Source organism: Mastigoproctus giganteus, chromosome 2 (assembly GCF_048544385.1).
Source record: "Mastigoproctus giganteus isolate SK-2022 chromosome 2, ASM4854438v1, whole genome shotgun sequence".
Classification (NCBI taxonomy): domain Eukaryota; kingdom Metazoa; phylum Arthropoda; class Arachnida; order Uropygi; family Thelyphonidae; genus Mastigoproctus; species Mastigoproctus giganteus.
Window position 1 is genome coordinate 272,042,586 of NC_143576.1, and position 20,624 is coordinate 272,063,209.

The 20,624-nt window shown below is 39.1% G+C and overlaps 1 protein-coding gene across 1 annotated transcript in view; it reads left to right on the forward strand.

Annotated features, from left to right (window-relative positions):
• The window catches only part of LOC150090473 (immunomodulatory peroxidase-like), a 400,214-nt gene extending 384,721 nt beyond the window's left edge, over positions 1-15,493 (forward strand). The window contains exon 13 of the mRNA XM_090390327.1: positions 15,203-15,493. Coding sequence (XP_090246453.1) covers positions 15,203-15,278 — 76 coding nt within the window. The 3' untranslated portion in view covers positions 15,279-15,493. The remainder of the gene's footprint in view (positions 1-15,202) is intronic.
• The last annotated feature ends 5,131 nt before the right edge of the window (positions 15,494-20,624 follow it).

Consider the following 20,624-nt stretch of genomic DNA (forward strand, 5'->3'; position numbering starts at 1 on the left):
TAATGATATAAGCTACAGTAGTATAGGTCCTTTGTACAGTAGTCTTCCGTGTGCAACACTATCAAAGGTTTTCCTGAAATTCAAGTATATATTATCGAAATTATTTTTTTCATCCAGTTCCTTTGTGCCCACATCAGTGTAGTCATTGAAATTGGTCAGAGAAGCCTTCTCCTTAAGACTCATTCAGTGTCTGAATTGTGAGCGATGGGCAGGATCTGAGCGATAAACTATAAAGCACAAAGAATGTGGGCAATATGGAACCAGAAGAGGAACAGCATAGCACGGAACCAGAGGAGGAACAGCAAGAAGAAATACAACCCAGTGTAGCTGAAGTGGTAAGAGTCGATCATGATATCTAGAAGAGTAGATGAGTGGAAGAAGGCACTAACAGAATTCGAAGGAATTGATCCCCATAAAAACCCACGTGGTACATAAGAAGAGGCCCAACAGGACCTTTTGGAGAGTCACAGACCACCTAAATCGGAAAATATTACCACATTACCTTGACAACAATGGTGCGACGCTGGAAGCTATCCAGACAGCCGTGTACTGTGATCCTATAGCAGCTACTAGGATTAATGGAATAGAAACGAGAGACCAGCAGCAGCAGAAGAACTGAAAACAGAAGGAACTTCTATTACCCTGTTGGACCGGCGGTTCCTTCTGTTTTCGGTTCTTCTTGATTGATTGGAAAAGTGAAGAGCATCCTTAACGGAGACAGCATCCACAGCAAACAAGAGACCAGAAATCAGAGAAGAAGAGAATACTTGGACAAAGTGAAACAGACTCTCCTCGGACTCATCAAAAGACAACTCAAGGAAGAATATAAACAACCGAATCTTCGATGAGAACCAAAGAGCCTTCTACAGGAAACTGGGAGAAGATGAGAAAGGTGGAAACGGAACACTCGAGAAGAAGACGATCGAGGAGTTCTGGGGAAATATCTGGAGCAGTGAAGTAAGAGCTATGGACCCAGCCCCTGGATAGAAGTAAAACAGAAGAAAACCAAGGACGTACAAGAGATGAGAGAGAGAGAGAGAGAAGAGATTTGAGAAGAAGTAAAACAGTCGATCAGGAACACCCACCACTGGTGAACCCCAGGAATTGATAACATCCACAACTACTAGAACAAGACGTTCTCTTGCACAGACAAAAGCCCCTAGCAGAGCAGTTCATTCGAATGATAAAGCACCCGGAGACAATCCCGAAGTTACTCACTGAAGGAATCAAAAATCTGAAGCCTAAAGACGAGGATTCAAGGAACCCGACAAAATATAGGCCAATCACCTGCCTCCCAACGATGTACAAGATCCTGACCAGCTGCATACCCAAGAAGATATCAGACCACTGAGAGAGTCAGAACATAATGGCCGAATAGTAGAAAGGATGCAAGGAGCAATTAACCATAGATGCCCAGTTATGGGGCAAGCCTACAAGAAGCACTGCAACCTTTACATGGTCTACATCGATTAGCGCAAGATCTTCGACTCCGTACCTCATACTGGCTAATAGACACCCTGAAGATCTAGAAGGCCAATCCGAATGGGACAAACGTCCTTGTAGCAACAATGGCGAAATTGAGTACCACCATTAGGGTCGAGCACAGCACAAACAGACCAATCCCCATGAGAAGACGAATCTTTCAGGGAGATGTTCTGAACCCACGGTGATTCTGTCTAGCACTCATCCCGCTATCTACCATGCTTAACTGCAGCAAGTATGGATATAACCTCAAAGAAGGAAGAAAGAACCTGTACACCCTCACCCATCTGATGTACTTGGATGACATCAAGCTCTACGAGGCAACCATAAAGCAACTCCAGCAACTGCTCCGGATCACCGAAGAATTCAGCAAGGATAGCAGGATGGAATTTGGTCTAGGCAAATGCAAGACGCAAGCACTTCACAAGGAAAAATTAGTGGGCCAAAACTAGCAGCTGCTGACTGGTAAAAAGACCAAATCTATGACAGATGGAGAGACCTACAAACCTAGCAATGGTGCAGACTCAGCAGTTAGAGCACAAGGAAATCAAGAAGTGCCTTACCGAAAAAATCATGAGAAAATCAGGTCTGTTGAAATAGAATTAAACGGAGGGAACAAAATAAAGCCATAAACGCCTATGCAGCTCCATTAGTAACATACTTCTTTGAGGTCATAGAGTGGACTAACACCGAGCTAGAGGATATGATGCGAAATACCAGGACAATTATGACCGAGAACCGCCAACAGCACCCCAAGTGAGCAGTGGAGAGACTTATAATAGCTCGGAAAGAGGAAGGGGTCTGATAGAGCAACAGAAAACAGTGATAGTTAACCTGAAGGATTACTTCGAGAACAATGCAACACCACTCGAACAGATCATAAGGAAGATTGATAAGTGATATACCCCACTCATCCTAAGCGAGGAGCTCCCTCCCACCCAGACAGCACAAGAAACGAAGCTAGAAAGATGGGCAAAGAAGGCACTCCATGGCAGACACTACAATGACCTCCGTCAAGATCACATCAAGAAAAAATCAAGGTGGGCATTCAAAAAGTGAATTTTGATGCTCATATTGCAACCTAAATTGCGAAGATTTTCGAGAATATTTTGAATAATTTTCTCATAATGCTGTGATTTATGACTTCCTAGAAAGTTTTCCATTACACTTTTAAAAGCAATCCACTTTTCTCTTTCAACGTCAGTCATAATGGTTCCTTATGGAAATAAACAGATAATAATAATAATAATAATAATAATAATAATAATAGTTTCAAACTGACCGACTAAGCCCAATTTTCTAATTTGGGAACCAGTGAAGATATCCTCCTTAAATTTTGCGTCAGATAAACAGGGAAATTTACTCCAAAGGTACTTAAAGCAGTTACCAACCTTATTCAATGCTTTAGCAAATTGCTTCATTATGCCTTACTTGATATGCAGTGGAAGTAAAAGTATTTTATCTGGCTTCACCAAACTTTTGTGCACAATATTTGTTTACCCCGGTGTAGGATTGTGCTTCCGACGCCATTGCTTCTTTGTCCAATGCAGCCCTTTAGCTCTGCTGTCCCATTCACAAATAAAGCGTGGCATTTTAATGTACTCACCCTGTTGTTCCAACGACATACATAAGACTTTCACGTCTCCACATAGTTGCCATTCGTGATCTTGATATTTAATATTCTCCAGAAGCAACTTTAGATTGTCATAAGTTTCTTTTAAGTAGACTGAATGAGCAACTGGCACAGATGTGTACTTATCTCCATTATACAAGAGACCACCTTTCGAACTAGTCTTAGAAATGTCTATAAATAGTCTCCATTCACTCGGAACGAATGATGGAGCTCCTGAGGCACTTATTAAACCAGCGATACCACTGCAATATACGAGAGGACCTTCTTGTGAAAAATACTGTATAAACTCCCTTTCACGATTTCTGTACCAGGAAAATGATGTACCTGGAGCAAGAAAGTTCTTCTCTTGAAGTCTGGATCCCAGAATTTCATCAGCATACTTTGGAAGACCTAAGTCCCTTACTAAATCGTTCAATTCGATTTGCGTGAATTGCTTTGGCATTAATATAATTTATGGTTGATAACATTCCTCTTCACTAACCCCTTTAGCTTCTGCTTCAGTGGAAGAAGATGTTGACTCCAAAGTTTCTGGTGGAGGTTTTACAGGAAGATCAGTTCCATGCGGAACCGGTCTTATGGCTGACGGTAGATCTGGATATTTGATGTCTTTTTATTTTTTGAAACGTAACCTTTAAAGTCACATACACAAAGGTAACATTCGGCAGGGCTTACTGGCTCGGGCCACATCATAGGAAAGCAAATGGCAAGCGCACCTTTTTTCCTTGACTCCATTTTCTAAGATGTTCACCACATGCATGTATGGCATGTGGTGAACATCATGTATGGCATGTGGTGAACATCATGCATGGCATGTGGTGAACATCATGTATGGCATATGGTGGCATACTTTATGCGGTGCCCACGATTTATCCTGATCGCCTAGTTTTATGTCGAAATATCCGTAATACGATTTTTTTTTAAAAATCGGTACTATTTCGCCTCTGCTTTACGGGAACAAAACAACCACTTATGTAACAAAATATGTTTATACACTTTCTGGTTGCCATACTGAAAGAAAACTAACACAGAATGAGAGCTCACAACAGGAGTACTGTAACTGCATATGGGATGTGCCACTTATATAGGCTCTATGGTTGAGTGGACTGTACAAACAAGTGAGTGCATGACAAGTTTAACCCGTAACTACACACAGGAGTCTCCCAGACTCCACTCGGAAAATAAAATTCAGGGAATCACAGAAAGAGGCCAGGAGAGCGGGGTGGGGGATCGTCTACTTTCCTGGGTCAAGGTCGGCTACCTTGCAGTGTCTGTAGTTATGGGTTAAACACGCACAATCTGTTGTATTTGAGACAAATATTTGATACTGATTACGAATATAAGGGTATAAAACATGTAAACCATTGCAGAAACTATAGTTATGTACACATTTGCGTATAATACCTCGGTAATATTTTGTTAATGAATTGTGAAAAATCTTTACGTGATAGAAACAAACGGACTTCGGTTTAGTAATCAGTAAACATGCATAAATAACTGCCACATACTTTTGCTCTAACCCAGATACGCTGTAAACCAGTGTAATTAATAAGAGAAAAGAAAATAGACAACCTATACATTGCCCGCCTCCCGCAGGTAAATATCCAGCTGACCTTTGAATATCACCAAACTGTCAGCCTCTACCACCCATGTAGGTAACTTATTCCAGTAATTTATAACTCACCGGATAAAACAAAAGTTTCTCCAACCCAATCTAAACATCTCCCCCCGTAACTTGAATTTATGTCCCCTAGTTTTAGAATCATTTATAACCGTGAAATTGTCGTCCTCATTCATTTTACTTAGTTTGTTTATTTTGCACCTTAATCAAGTCTCCTCTAAGGTGCCTAATTTCCAGCTGGGCAACCCGCATATCCGAAGGCTTTCCTCATATGGACGCTCTTTGGTGTCGTTTGGGGACTCCACTGCTGACTTTACACCAATCCGAAAAATTAGAATTTTTCCATTACTGGAAAAATTCTAACATGGATTGCTAGGTCGTTGTGATATGTTCCAGCTTATACAGTAACCTCTCATGAGGGACTGAGTCAAATGTCTTTCGAAAATCTAAATAAACTATGTCGAAATTGTTCCGTAAATCCAGCTCATGAGTAACTTTGTCAAAATAGCCTACAAAGTTAGTTAATAAAGATTATTTTCCCTTAACAAAATGATAGAAAGATGGGTTTCACTTAAACAACCATGTTAAAAAACCATTCAGAATGCCATATACATCTAAATGTCCCTGGAGTGCGCACTTATTTATCGCCTCTAAGATTTTCCCTACAATTAAACACAGACTACCGGTTACTAACTACAGACTACTGTTGTTACTGACGTCGCTAGTAAAACTGACTTAATGTATTTCTGATATTTTGGCATTTCTCCAATCCCAAATAATTCCTCCTGAATCCAATTATTCCCTCATATTTAATCTGATCAGTTAAATACACTCCTTGGAGGCCTCTCTAAAAATATGCCATCAATTTAGAGATATTTCTTGTCCGAATGTTTTTCTGATAAACAGTCATCTGTAATTTCGATATCATTAATTTTATATGACAGCCTGTTCTCGGCATGAAGGGACTTTCTTCCGTAAAGAAAAATGCAGACTATCTGTTCAATTCATTCGCAAAATCAGCTGGATTGTCTGAAACGTTTCCACTCCCAGTGTACAAGGGCCTTATCTGAATCGGTTTTTAATTTCTGGTATTCACATTCGTGGAAAATTCCTTATTACCATTCTTTGTCTCTAAGTCAGTGCTATCTGATACGCAGACTTGGCTTCTCTAACCTTGTCTGTGGTAATATCACAAAGGAACTTTACCTCTTATTGGCTTCAGTACTTTTTGTCGCTCTGTAACTGTCCATGCCTTTTTCTGCTCTATTCGATCGCCCAGCTCCACAATCGATCATTTTGGTTTCTTCCTCATGCAATATTTTCTTAATGGTATGTATTCGTCCATGGAGTCTGTGATTTTGTCCTCAATGTGCAATCCGCTCAATTAATAGATGCTATATTGCTCCTAAAATTTAAATCCCTACCTCTATCTTTAACTACATCTTTCATTTTCTTCTAACTGACGATTGCATGATCGCTGCCTACCTGGTTTTCTTCCTTAATCGATGTCATATACCCAATACTTCCGATGGAGGCGCCAGGGAATGTACTGAACCATTGATTATAATTATGAGGGCTTCTTTCGACTCGTGAGAAATTCCATTGTATTGGAGAAGCGCAAATACATAATTTTCTTAATATACATAATTTACAATACATTTATTATAGAAAACAGGAACAATTTATTATAGAAAACAGGAACAATGGTCTTCGCACAAACGGACCTTTGTCCGTTTGTGCGAAGTTTTTTGAGCGCATGAGCAAAGGTCCGTTTGCACAAACGGACCTTTGCTCATGCGCACAACTGCAATCCCCTGACAACGTCTTTTATTACTGCACCGTATATCCGGACCTCCATTTGTTTCTTCAAACATCATTAGAGCTTTAACTCCTGGAATGGATTCAACATTTCGAGACAGTGCAGAAATCTTTAATGCATTTCAAGCGTTGCTCATGCAGCATTCTGTAGAAGGCGTCAGAATACAGCCATTCGGTAGATAAAGGTTCTCCCAGTACTACAGACACGGTTGTTGGGAGATTTGGGAATATCTGATGAGTACTAGTGGCTGAAGGCTTTTCTTCTTACTTGAGCTTTCCTTTTGAGTCCATGATTATAGAACATTCAATTGGACGGATGTGGTTCGCGCTTTCACTTACAGGTGGTAATAAACAGTATAAATCAGATTATGATTTGTGTAATATGTATTATTAATTGATTTTAAATTAACATTATGTTTGCTACTCAGTTATGATGTCTGTGCACATAGGTTGTGTGTGCTTGATGTATATTTTAGAGGTATTGTTAAATGATTTGATAATTGTTAATTAGATTACAAGAATAGATTATTCAATAGATGCTGTATTAATCAGTTTTCCAAAGGGAATATGGAATTTATCAATGCTTTTGGATAGTTGTGTAACATTTTTTTAAAGACAGTTTCGCTAAAGCCCTTGGCCAGAACTTTGTTCGTCCCAGATAAAGTGCCCCTCTCTAGTGCTCCTGTTGGATACTAGCCGTTGGCCTACCTTCCCGTGGTTGTGAAAGAGAACTCAGAATCGGTCATCTGGGTGATTGCCGATTCCGGGTATGTATGTCTGTATGTATGTATATAAAAGAATAGGTTAGTACCTGGACTAAGGTCTATCTCCACCTGTATAATCTGAATTAAAGTAGAACTTCTGCGAAGAGGCCTGCATTGTAGTATGTGTGTGTATGTGCAGTATACTGTGAAAACAAAAAAAAAAATCAGGCCCTTTGCCACACGGGGCGGGCACCATCTGGGTAGCCACTTCCTGGGCACGTGGAGACAGGCCTGATTTGAAAGATGCAAATAAATCCTGCGACATTGTGCAATAGCACAGACAATGTCGCAGGATTTATTTGCATCTTTCAAATATGTAAAGTCAAATGGACTTTACACATTTCGGATGATGTTGGGCGATTACTCCATGAACTTTACACTTTTTTGAAGTCTTTGAGTGGACACTAAGGTCAGCAGTGTATAGATTTATTGGTGATATTCTTTCTTTCTCTCTGGAATTGGTTCTAAGAAGATTTATTGCGTACTCCTTGTAAGTAACACATATATGTATAGATAGATATATATTGATATTCTAATACTGGTGCTTCTATTTGGAAGGAATATGGAGAGAATTGAACGTTGATTTTAATCGTCGTTTATTTCAAGGTTTTACAGTGGTCTGCTATTAATTATACAGGATGTTCAGAAAAAGTTTATACACACTTTGATTGTTAATAACTTCTATGTTTATTTTCATAAATTGAATTTCATAATTTTACAATTAAGAAAAAATATGCATTAACAGAAGTGTTCAAATTGTTCTCCGTTTTCATCCAGACATTTTCATCCATTGTTGATATCGTCAAGGAACTGAAGTTTTTTGTTTTTTTTTTAGTTTTTTCTTTATGAAAACCCCAAAACACCAGAAGCCTTAGAACCTATAGTACTTTGTACCGTGCTTGGGTTGGAGGTTGAGAAGACGGAAGAAGATATTTGTTGATATTGGACTTGAACTTCCGTAGACTAATTTTCAGGAAATACGTATGAAGGAAGGCTGTTCCAGAAAACGGCAGTTGAATGAATAAACGAGGAAGATGAAAAGTTGGTTCTGTCAGTTTGAAGTTGGACAGTAAATGGATGTTGGCTATTGGCGAAACGAGTTCGGACTGTTTTGAAACAGAGAGCGGCAATTATAGAAGCCAATTCAGAAGAACAGTGCCCATGGAAGTATCTGTAGAAAAGAGAGAGAGAGAGAAAGAGAAGTTTTATTGCAATTTAAAAGAAAAATAAAAGATGGTTACAGAGAACTTAATGTTGCAACAAACCCGTCAGTGCACGCAGGGGTTAACAATGCCTAGACATACAAAGTGAATTAAAAAAAAATCGGTCCAACTGATGCCATTGTATGGAAAACACCTTTTTTCTATGACTTTTATCACATGCGAAGTTTTTGAGATCAGCGTCGTGTGTAGACCGTTGAGAGCATTTCAAAAGGGAAAAATCGATCTGCCAGAAAGAGTCCAGAATTCCGGGAGCACCAGTCTAGTAGCAGTCCACAAGGTAGAGATAGGGATTCTCCAGCAGCATGTATTCCAAATGGATGGCTCGCAGATAAATCCCAGAACAATTTTCACTGTGACGACCAACCTTCGGGAATCAATAAGCTGGGAGAAACGGGGAGTCCCCATTGCATTTGCTAATGCTGTAGTTCTAGCTTGTGGTGGCAAATTGGATTTCCAATTGGCCCATTTGTGTAGGCAATATTCAGATGCGATGCAAAGCTTTTTAATCGTTTGGGTGGCTGAGGCCCAGACTTCCGATGGGTACAGTAATGATAGGTAGATAATCGTTCTGATGAACTTTCTGATTATTTTGGGATCTTGAATGTTTAACAGATTTTGTTTCGTTATCCAGCGAAGGCTCGAAACTATCCGTGAAGCTATTTTATCTAGCTGCATATTGAAACGGAGTTTAGGGTCAAAGATTAATCCTAAGTCAGAATGGGAAGTAACAACAAGGATTTGGGTGTTTCCAAAAGTGGGAGCAATCACAGAAGGGTGGTATTCAGAGAGAACATCATTATTTTAGTCTTTCCAGGATTGATCATCAGGCCAAAGTGCTGTCGAAAGGATGCAATTTCCAAAAGACGATTATTAATGTAGTTATTGGTCGTGATAAGGTTGGGACTGGGCCCGATTGAGGGAAGAATCTTAAGATCATCTGCGTAGGAGATGATTTTTCGGCTATTCCGCAGCAATGCGGAAATATTGCTGTGAACAACAATCCAGAGTGGATACCCCCGGGGTACACCAGCGGTGACAGCCCTCCAATACCATATTACTCTAGTGCAAAGTCGTAATAACGACTTGCTAAGGAGAGCAGATAGAAAGCACAGCTTGTCTCCCTTGATGTTATAGTATCATTAAAAACCCACAAAAGAGAAGGGATATTCACAGCAATAAACGCAGCTCCAATATCTATGTAAATTATGGCAAGATCGCAATTGCTCTCGAAAGCTGCTAGTATGGCATTTGTGTTTGAGAGGAAGTTTGTAGTCGTTGATCGCTGAGAGAGCGTAGTGAATCCAAGGAGGCTTATCTGCGAGTATTTGTTTGGTGAGGACTAGTAGCAGCACGTTTTCCAATAAATTCAGAAGTGTTGAAGCTTTAGAGATTGAGTTGTAATGTTTACTTAGCAATGGATTACGGATCTTCGGTGTAGGCCTGACAGTATAGCTGTTCCACTCAACTGGAATGGAGCGGGTCCTCAGGATGTCATTGTAGATAGAGAGCAGCGGTTGAATAATAAAAGTGCTGAGACACTTAACAATGAATTGGGGAACATTATCAGCTCCTGCAACAGCAGTGGGAGCCAATGAGTTGACGGCTTTTATGAGTTGAGGCGAAGTGAAATTATAGCTGTGAAGTATATCCAGATAAGACGTGATCTGGCATGGCGAGTTTTGGGAATTTTAGAACACTTGACGGTTGAAATCTGGTAATGTGGTTCATCCATTGTTCAGGTATAGGTATAGGTATGTGGAGGGTTAGACGGCTCCGGAGATTTCTCCCATCTCCGAGGATGTTCTATGCATCGAATGACAGTACCATGTCTATGCCAGAGGTTTAAAAATAATGTACGGTTCATGCGGTATGTAGTTTGTTGTGCTTATTGGTCTTCCCACCTGTTGGCCGCTGGGCCCCTAGTGGGACCCATCGTTACCATAACTAGCGACGGGATGCCGGCCGAATGTACCAAGAGATTAATTATACTCTGGCAGGTCCTGCCACTTACCTTCCTGGGATTTCAGTGGCTAGAACCTAAAATAAAGGTTGGAGCGATCGCGGTTGATTTAGGTAAAATTGCATTTAGAAAGCGCTGTGTGGTGTTTTACGCTGGGAGGGAGGGTGAAATAGGAAGAAGAGCCAACCCCTCATTTTCAGTGGCGCACGCCCATGCCCAACCAGAGTGAAAATATGGAGAGGCGTCGAAAAAAAAAAAAAAAAAAACTCCTCCCCCTTCCACAGAAAATAGGAAAAAAAAAAGGTCCGCATTAGGAAATGCGATTTTGGGTTTCCAATAGGCCATATCACCTAATGTATCTCCGCTGTAGTCGTACATCTAAGAGACAGTGAGTGCAGAGACTCTTAGAGATGAGTCATGAAATAAATTAACCGCCCTCTTCTGAATGGAATTTAGTAGCCTGAGAGAGAGGTTTTAGGGGCATCGTCCCAAACGTGGACACAATGTTCCATGGCAGGGCGGATTTGCGATTTGTACAGAGTGAACAGCTGTTTCTAAGTAAAGGAATGCAAAGAGCGAAAGAGAAAACCAATGTTTCTAGATACAGAGGAAGAAATATTTGTAAAGTGCTTGTGCCAAAAGAGATTAGAAGTCTAGGTAATCCTCAGTACAGATATATCATTTCGCTTAGAAATCGGAGCAGAAGAATCCTTTTTGCGAAATATAAGACAAGACTGAGTTTTAGAAGGATTGAAATCAATTAAGTTCTCTTTGGCCTACTGGAGAATTACCTGGAGATGGGCATTTAACTAGGTGGTAGCAGATATTTAAGAAATGAAGCTGATTGAGCAGGGTGAGGTTTCTCCAAGTGGAAATTGGAATGCAATGTGCTGTCATCAGCGAAACTAAGGATAGGATTTCCGGTCAATGGAAGAAGGTCATTAATATACAAGAGGAAATCAGAGGTAGAAACGCCTAAACCTTGGGTGACACCAGCATTAGTGAAGAAGTTAGAACAGAGAGCCATCTACTATCACCCACAGTGAGCGATCAGAGAGAAATCTGAATAACCAATTACATAAAAACAGTTGGCACACCAACTGTTTTTTTATGGAAGCTTGTTTAGAAGACCTTTATGCCAAACACGATCGAAAGCCTTTGAAATGTCAAGAGCAACTGCTCGTATTTCACCGAACTTTTCCACTGAATTTGTTCATAAATAGGTAACATAAGCCAGAATATGACCAGTGGATCGGCACTGATGGAATCCAAACTGGCGATCGTTGATCAGACAGGAGGTTTCTAGGTAGTTTAAGAGTTGGCAGTTAATTCATTTCTCCATTACTTTGGAAAGAGTAGAAATAATTGCAGTGGGACGATAATTGGATGGGAACGGATTTGTCACCCTTTATAGGAACTGGTTAGATATGAACAAATTTCCAAGCACAAGGAAAAATCCCTTTGGAATAAGAAAGTGAAAAATGGCGGCAGGCTCCGTGGGATTAGGGAGTGAAGACTCTGCTTTGCAGATAGTTTTTCTTCATGATATATCATCATCATCATAATCAACCATTTTCAATCCACTGCATGATGAAGGCCTCTCCAGAAACTTTCCAGTTTCTTCTGTTTCTGGCCATCCTTTTACTGCCCACAAACTCATGAATTTCATCTATCCATCTCCGCCTTTGTCTTCCAGGTTTTCTTCTAGCTCCTTTTCGGTACCATTCTGTTATTTTCTTAGTCCTTCTGTCATCATGTCTTCGAGCTATGTGTCCTGCCCAAGACCATTTTAATTCTTTAGTTTTGATAAGAATGTCCTTTACTTGAGTTTGCTGCATAATCCATGTTTCTCTTCTTATCTAACAGTCTGATTCCAAATATAATTCGTTCCATTCTTCGCTGTGTAGTTCTCAGCTTCACTTCCATTCTTTTGGTGAGTGCCCAAGTTTCACTTCCATAGGTCATGGTGGGGAGTATACATTGGTTCATTATTTTACGTTTCAGACAAACTGGGATATTGTTCTTCGGTATGTGACTATATTTCCTGAATGCTATCCATCCAAAATTTATTCTTCTCTTGACTTCCAGCCATTTATCATTATTACAGTTAATAACTTGTCCCACATAAATACATGACTACAACTTTTCAATTACTGCTCCTTCAATCATTATTTCCCTTTCTGTGGCATACTTGTTCATCGTTAGTTTTGTTTTAGCCATATTCATCTTTAGTCCAAAATCCTTACTAACTGTGCATAACTGATTAAGATTTTCCTCTAATTCTTTGGGATCGTGGCTTATGACCACAATCTCAACTGCAAATCGTAAATGGTTTAGGTACTCTCCGTTCACATTGACTCCTTCCTGCGACCAGTCTAATCTTCTGAAAGCTTCCTCAAGGGCAGCAGTAAACAGCTTCGGAGATATTGTGTCTCCTTGTCGAACTCCTTTCTCGATTTTAAATTTGCTACTGTCTTTGTCTAGTCTAATAAAGGATGTAGCACTCTCATATATTTTCGTCAAAATCATAATATATGGAGTATCTATGCCTTGTCTTTCCAGTGCCCGAAACATTGCCTTATGCTGTATGGAGTCAAATGCCTTTTCATAACCCACAAATGCCAGGCATAATGGTGTTTTATATTCATTTGCTTTCTCTATTAGCAGTGATATTACGTGAAGGTGATCCATAGTTGAGAATCCTGTCCTAAATCCACCTTGCCTTGATGATTCTCATCAAGCATTCTTTCTAATCTGTTAGTAATGATCCTTGTGAACAACTTGTAGATGTGGGATAACAAGCTAATTTGTCTGTAATTTCCAATTTCGGATTTACCTCCTTTTTTATGCAGCAAAACTCTGATTGCATTATTCAACTGCTTAGGCGTTACACCTTTTCAAATGCACTTTTTGAACAGCCTTGCCAGTTTTTGTGTGATGTCATACAGTAACGTAATCTTCCCCCGGGGCTTTCTCATTCTTCATTTTCTTCAATGCATGTTCTACCTCATCAGGAAGAATATCGGTTATGTCGTATGTGTTGCTACTTTGCAATCCATCTTCCCCACTGCTTGCATCATTTCCTCACTCCTTGTTTAATTCTCTATAGTAGTCGTCTGTTATTTGAATCATGCATTCTCTGCTGTTTATAAGTACACCATCGCTATTCTTCAGTTTCAGTAGCATTTGTCTTTCTGTCATAGAGCGGAACAGGTATCCTGTGTGTTATCAGTCACTCCATGATATGCATTTTGTTATCTTGGCTCACCTTATATAAGGCTGCTATGAAAGAAGATTTTCCTACAAAAGATAAACATTTTCTAGTACAGTTCTAATTGTAAAGTTGCCTTCATTTTGTTAGGATTTTCTGGTTACAACAGGTTGTAACCAGAAAAATCTGGTTACAGCAGGTGATTATACTTTGGAGATGAAAGACTCACTCTCGCTTAACTTAATTTTACTTTACTTCTATTTTCTTTTTCTTGTGGATTCCTCTGTTGATACACCCCTTTACTATATCTATCCATCCCTTAACCAGTTCCCATACTTATCCTAGGACTTTCCTAGGTTGATACCGCATGACGTTATTAGGTCCTGGCCGCCTCCACGTGGGGAACAGATGTTGCTGATTCTTATCTGTATAAGTTTATGCATAATGCATAATTTATTAAGACAATAATATCTACACTGGTGTGCAAAACTTAAGGACCAACACTATTTCTAATAGTTACAACTCCAAAATCAAACGAGACAGCATTGGCGATTTGCAAAAATTTGAATCGTGATGAGAAGGCTCACATAAACAGATAAAAGCAGCAGTTTTCGCAGTTATGTACATATTACCGAATGGTGAGCACGATTGTTATAGACGTTCGATTGGTTCCGTACAGTGCTACAGACAACGAATGGCCAGTAGACAACATCTGGATGACTTTACCCTGGGTCGAATAATTGGGAAGCTCGAGGAAGGTCCATGTCTCGAGGAAAGTCCAGCAAACGCATAATAAGCTCTTCCAAATAAAGAAAATGCCACAGTACTGGAAATCTAGTTCACGATTAAACAGACGAGAAGAGGTTGTCCTTGTAAGGACACGCATCGGGTATACACATATCACTCACCTTCACTTGCTGTTAAATATATCCTGTTAAATTCATATTACAGGGGAAGAAGCTTAGACTACATTGTAGGAAGTTTACTTTTATCCAGCGAGTCGCTGATTGCTGGAACAAGTTGTCTTCACAGGTAGTCGAACCTGACAAGTATAATAATACATAAAGTTCTACTGGACAGTTAACTGTGTAAGGAAAGCAAACAAATTGTGTTTTCTTATGTACTTTTTATGGTCAGTATATGGCGAATACCATTACTAGTTCTATGCCATTAAAAGAATATTAAGTTGAATACTGATGTTCGAAAGAGAGAATTTCGCTATCCATTTCTAGTATTTGTTTCACAGTAGATTTTTGTATTTTTTCAAATGGTCTGATTAGCGCAGCACTAAAAAGTTCAAGATTTTTTTTTCTTAAGGAAACATTTAAATGTGTTTAAAAAATTTTGAGGCACCTTACACTTGGGTGAATTGACTTCTCTAGCAGGATTATATATTAAGGAACAGTTTTGTTGAATTAGTTGTGAACATTCTGATGTCAGAAGATTTCCAGAAAAAATAAAATACTGAAATCTATAATTTTTTTACCTTTCAGGAACCCCGTCATGTCCTGTCAAGATCACCCGGATGTAGATCTTTCTGCGTGGGTGGAGTCGCCAAGGCACTTCTGAAAGATTTCCGTTGGCTCTTCAGATAGATGTGGTGGCTAGTGACAAGTGGATGGAAATCTTCGAACTCCTGAAGTACAAACAATTCCAAGAAGCAGCTTGCCCCAGTTTGCATATTTATTCGTGTTCTTCTTTTGACAGCTTTCCAAATGTGTTCCTCCTTTCAACAGCGCACCTGTTTCTAGGTTGAATGTTCCGAGCTGCCACAAGAAAATATGTCGGCCCTTTGTTTGCCCTGGAAACGTATTTGCTATTCTTTGATTGTATTTTATTTATTTATTATTTTTTTTTTGAAAAGGGGGCAAAGTGGGGATGGGGTAACTGATGATAACTAAATAAACCATTCAGAAGAGACAAGGGATCTGCGAACATGAGACTAAGTTTCAGCTGATAGTAGGCTGGCTTTTCCCCAAACTACCTGGTTCCTCTTAAACCCGGGGCTTATAGCATAGGGGCACAAAACTTTATGCATCCGAAAAATGTATGTATACAAAAATTTATGCATCCAAAACAGACAGCGTTTATAAGATTCCTCTCCGCTCGGTCCACCAATGAAATAAAAGTAGTGAATCGCTGAGCTGTCAACGTGAGGAACGTAGGCCCTACCACTACAGGTAGTCACTCGTTGGAGCACTTGTGCAAGGAAATGCATTTCTCTGGCGTGCTGATTTGTTTTCGAGGTGTTTCCATCTGAATGGAGCGATACTGGCAGATATCAATACTTCATATCTGCCAGTTTATAGGGTAAAAAAGCAGTTCTTTTTGGGCGCAAATTGATTGGAAATGAAGGGGGTTCTCTCCAGAGCTCAGTTTCCTCTGCATTAATTTTAATGCAACAGAGGGCGCATGGTTTTCTCTAGTGCCTTGGCAGAGAATATCTTCTGTGGTATGTAAATATTTCGGTGGTGAATTTCGGAGGGGGAGCACGATGCGGAATGCTGTTTAGGAAAGAAAATACTCCGGCAAGTTGCACCGTTTCTCCGATTAACGTTCGGATCGCTCGGAGCCACACACACACTAAATTGGCTGCCGCGTGTAAAAATCTCGACCAAAATTCCATTATAAAGACATTTGTATATATGTATCTAGTCCGCTTTTTGTATGTTCGCCAAGCCATCAAAGTCGAAAGAGCTGTATGCCCACTTCTTCGGGCGGTGGAAAGCCATAAATAAAAGCATTTCAAGTGAGTTCTCAGAGAGACTTTAATCACCACGTAATTATTGCTATAATAGTAGTAGTAGTAGAGGCATGTGATGCAAGAAAGCTTATGTAGCATCAGCAAAAAAAAATAATAATAAATAATACAATTCACACAATTATTCACTATGAAAATTTGCAATGCTATGCAAAGCTTCTTATCTTACTGAGAGAGAGAGAGAGAGAGAGAGAGAGAGAGAGATTTCTGGAAATAGAGACAGTATGCACAGTAGTTACATCGCAATGGCAACCTTTCCAGTTGAAGCGCATGTAACGTAGTTGTTACAGTACCCGTCTGTATTACTGAAGCGGTTGTATATTTCCATCAAGAGGCGAATCATGAACGTTTTTCCACAACCAGCTGGACCACAATATGAATCGGTTCACAATTGTGAGATAACAGTCTCCAAATTACGTGATGTGCATGTATGTATATACATATGTTATACGGTAGCCTCTAGACATAAGTCCAATCCACCACTGTTAAATTTAAACAAAACTACGTGAATGGGCCGGAATGAGTGTTGTGTAGGGTTTATGTGGTATGTGTATATGTGCTGCTTTTTTTTAGTATTCAGGCCACGAAGTAGTCAACACCTGAACAACCGCTGCCCAGTGCCAGTCCCCAGACACAGGGAGCCTGGCCCGGGTCTACCACTAACTGCTAGCCGCACAAAAATTCCGCACCCACTAGTAGAAGTACTAGACCAACGGGTGCCAGCAATCCTGCGTCCAGGTTGCCAACGATTTTTTTTTCTGTATGTTCTTGAGTCAGGGTGCTCCTAGGCATAACTCCACCTCCTTCACCTGTGACGCCGAAAAACCTCTGCGAATCGGCCTGAAGAAAGTGTTGATATATGTGTGTTAGTATTGTGGGTTGTGTGTCAGGCTTCTTCGCACTAAGGAGTAGCCAGCACCTGGGCAGCTGCCGCCTAATATCCGTCCCATGCTCGAGGAGCCAAGTCCGGGTTCATTATTCACTGTTAGTGCTCAGCGCACTGAAATCCTGCAACTGCCAGATGTAGTGCAATACCGTCGGGTGGGAGAAATTCTGCTCCCAGGTGGCCCATTCCTGGAAGCTAGCAAAAAAAACCAACAACAATAAATAAATAGAATAAAATTAATTAATTAAAAATTATAATAAAAATAAAATAAATAAATAATAATAAAAATAAAATAAAAAATAATTATAATAATAAAAATAAAATAAAAAAATAATTATAATAATAAAAATAAAATAAAAAAATAATTATAATAATAATAATAAACTAACTAGTGGCAAAATCACTGTAAAACAAGCTCTAATTCTGAGGGAAAAAACATTATGGTTAAGTTAAGATCGTTAAATTAATTATAGTCAATTTTATTAAAAAAAAAATATTCTCAGCAAATCTGAAACAAAAAAATAATAATAAGTACGTTAGAACCAACAACAAAACAACACTAAAAGTGCTTTTGCACTAAACTAAACTCATCTTGATTTGTCAATATAACTGTTGACGTTTGATTTGTCAATATAACTGTTGACGTTTGATTTGTCTTGTCCTTCGAATAGATCCTATTACTGCGAGCAGTAACCACAATGAGGCAACTGCCCTTTGTGGCCTAAACAGTCCAAAAGTCATTTTTCGGAAGTCTTCACAATCTTCATTACCGCTAAATAATTGTTCACTCAACTATACTCTCTCTCTCTGAGAACTGGTTTCTTCCAGTTCCAGTGTAACCACTGGAACTTGACCATGGAAGATTTCCAATGGTCAAAGTCACACTTTGTGTAGAACACACTTATGATCCAATTTGTCAAACACTCACCACATTTTCAAAGTCCATAGATCTGGAGCACAAAATACCATATAAAATTCAAAATTGAAAATTGTATCCTCATTGACAGTTAAATGTTATAACTATTTTACTGATCCATGATACTCCAGAGCACACTTCCCATGCTAGTCCTTGAAATTGAACTTGAAATATTCATCCACAATGGAAAGAGGATCTATATTGTATATAATCTGTTAAAATTTTCTGTAATATAACAATCACAACTTGGTCAAGTTATCCTAGGAAAAACAGACTTTCCCGAGACATTTACTCTCTAAAATGTTAATATTGGAAAATCCATAAATCTGAAACCATTTGCCAGAGTGAGGCAGAAAAATCAAGAAAATTAGTTTCCCTTATATATAGTCGGTCAAAAATGTCAGATCACAGAAGCTGTGGTAGTGGAGTTACTGACTGTTAACTGCAGACCCAAAAATAGCCCAATTCTTAAAATTTAATACTAATTATATAAACTTATATGCATGTATAGAAAAAGAAAAAGAACTCTTTATTACATACAAAAGGCACACGCTGTACGCAATGCCCTTCACAGCTCCAAACCAAAGGCTAACAGTAAAGGCCAATACAATGAAATAAACAAGGATGAGATAGGAGAAAAAAGCAATATTATTACTAATTATACACTTGTACGATTAAACATTGGAAAACAAATGAATAATTTACTTATGAAAATATATACACAACAGCATGTTATCAAGTTAAATTATTCTCCAGGGAGCAGTCCTTTTACAGTTCTGGTGTCATCTGAACAGACGCAGAAATTTGGAACAATGTAGTGATGGATCCATGGGAGAGATGGACAATATATATATATATATATATATATATATATATATATATATATATATATATATATATATATATATCATGAAAAGCTATAAGAGGTATGATTTCTACTGTACTGAATTTAGCAATGAGGTACCTATCCTGGATCACTTCAACAGTCCAGACAAACAAGTAAACTACTTCTGAAAAAGTTAATTTTTATATTTTTTTCCAGGTTCTTAGAATCAAACAGCAGGAGACAATATTATTCAAAAATGAACATTTATCCATATATATAAATTCATCCAAGAGCTGAAGACCACAGATCCGAAGTTAAAGGAAAATCAATTACCAACGTCACCCCCTAAATTTACCCAATTACAAATGTCTTCTATCTATACTAACTTGTGCTGAGAATATGATTAAGGCAGCAATATCAACCATTTTGTCACCCTCCGCTGAGGTAAATAAATGTGAATATTGTAAATAGATTTTCTAACATATCAAATAGATTATATATATAAAACTTACTCGTTTCTTAACAAAGCTGCTCTAAGTTCAATTCTTCTGGTAAACAACAAGAATGAGAAGTTCTAGAGAAACCCAAAGAGGGCTGGAGAGTCACCCTTTGTGCACTTGCGGACAGGACAAAATATGGTTGCATGTGCTGTTACATCGGCTCGAGCCTCGCCCTTTGTGAACTTCCGGACAGGACGAAACATGGTTGCCTGTACTGTTATATTGCACACAATACGACAATATTAAAGCTACCTTGCTATAAAATATTCGCAACCAATAGGTGTACATTGTTTTAATCCAAATTAGGTAAGTTAAATAGCATCGTAGCTCTAATATTGTCATATTGTGTGCAATGAAACAGCACATGCAACCATGTTTCTTCTCGTCAAGAAGTGTACAAACGGTCTGGCTTCAGCCCTCTTTCATATAATTTGGATCTAAGTGAACCATGCCCTGATTTCAAGAATGAGTAAACATTGTCTCATTTTTTTTATTCCATTTATTTGTACATACAATTATTTAAAAATTATATACAAAACTTACAAAGAAGATAGGTACAATTTTATATTCATTAGCGTTCTCATTACACATACATAAAATACTATATTATATATGAACACGTGTGAGTGTGTGTGTTTTACCTGTATCATGGGTAGCTCTTGGCCTGAGCCCATGTCCACCTTGCACGTCTGTGTTGGTGTAGAAACTCTGCGAAGCTTTTTATCACTTGTGTACTTTCACCTTGCCAACAGGGAGCAGCCAAAACCTACAGCCGCTACCCGCCCCCAGCACAAGCAGCCAAGCCCGGGTCTACTATCACCTTTAGTGCCTTGTGCACAAATCCCGCACTCACCAGAGATAGCACAATACCGATGGGTGCCAGCAATCCCGTCCCCAGGTTGCCCAATCCTGGAAACCAGCAAAAAAAGAGGAAAAATATCCAAGCCAATTTGTATAACTCCAATAAACTTAGCAAAGTAAATATTTACATGTGTACAAGATAATAGAATTTTAACTCTAAATCCT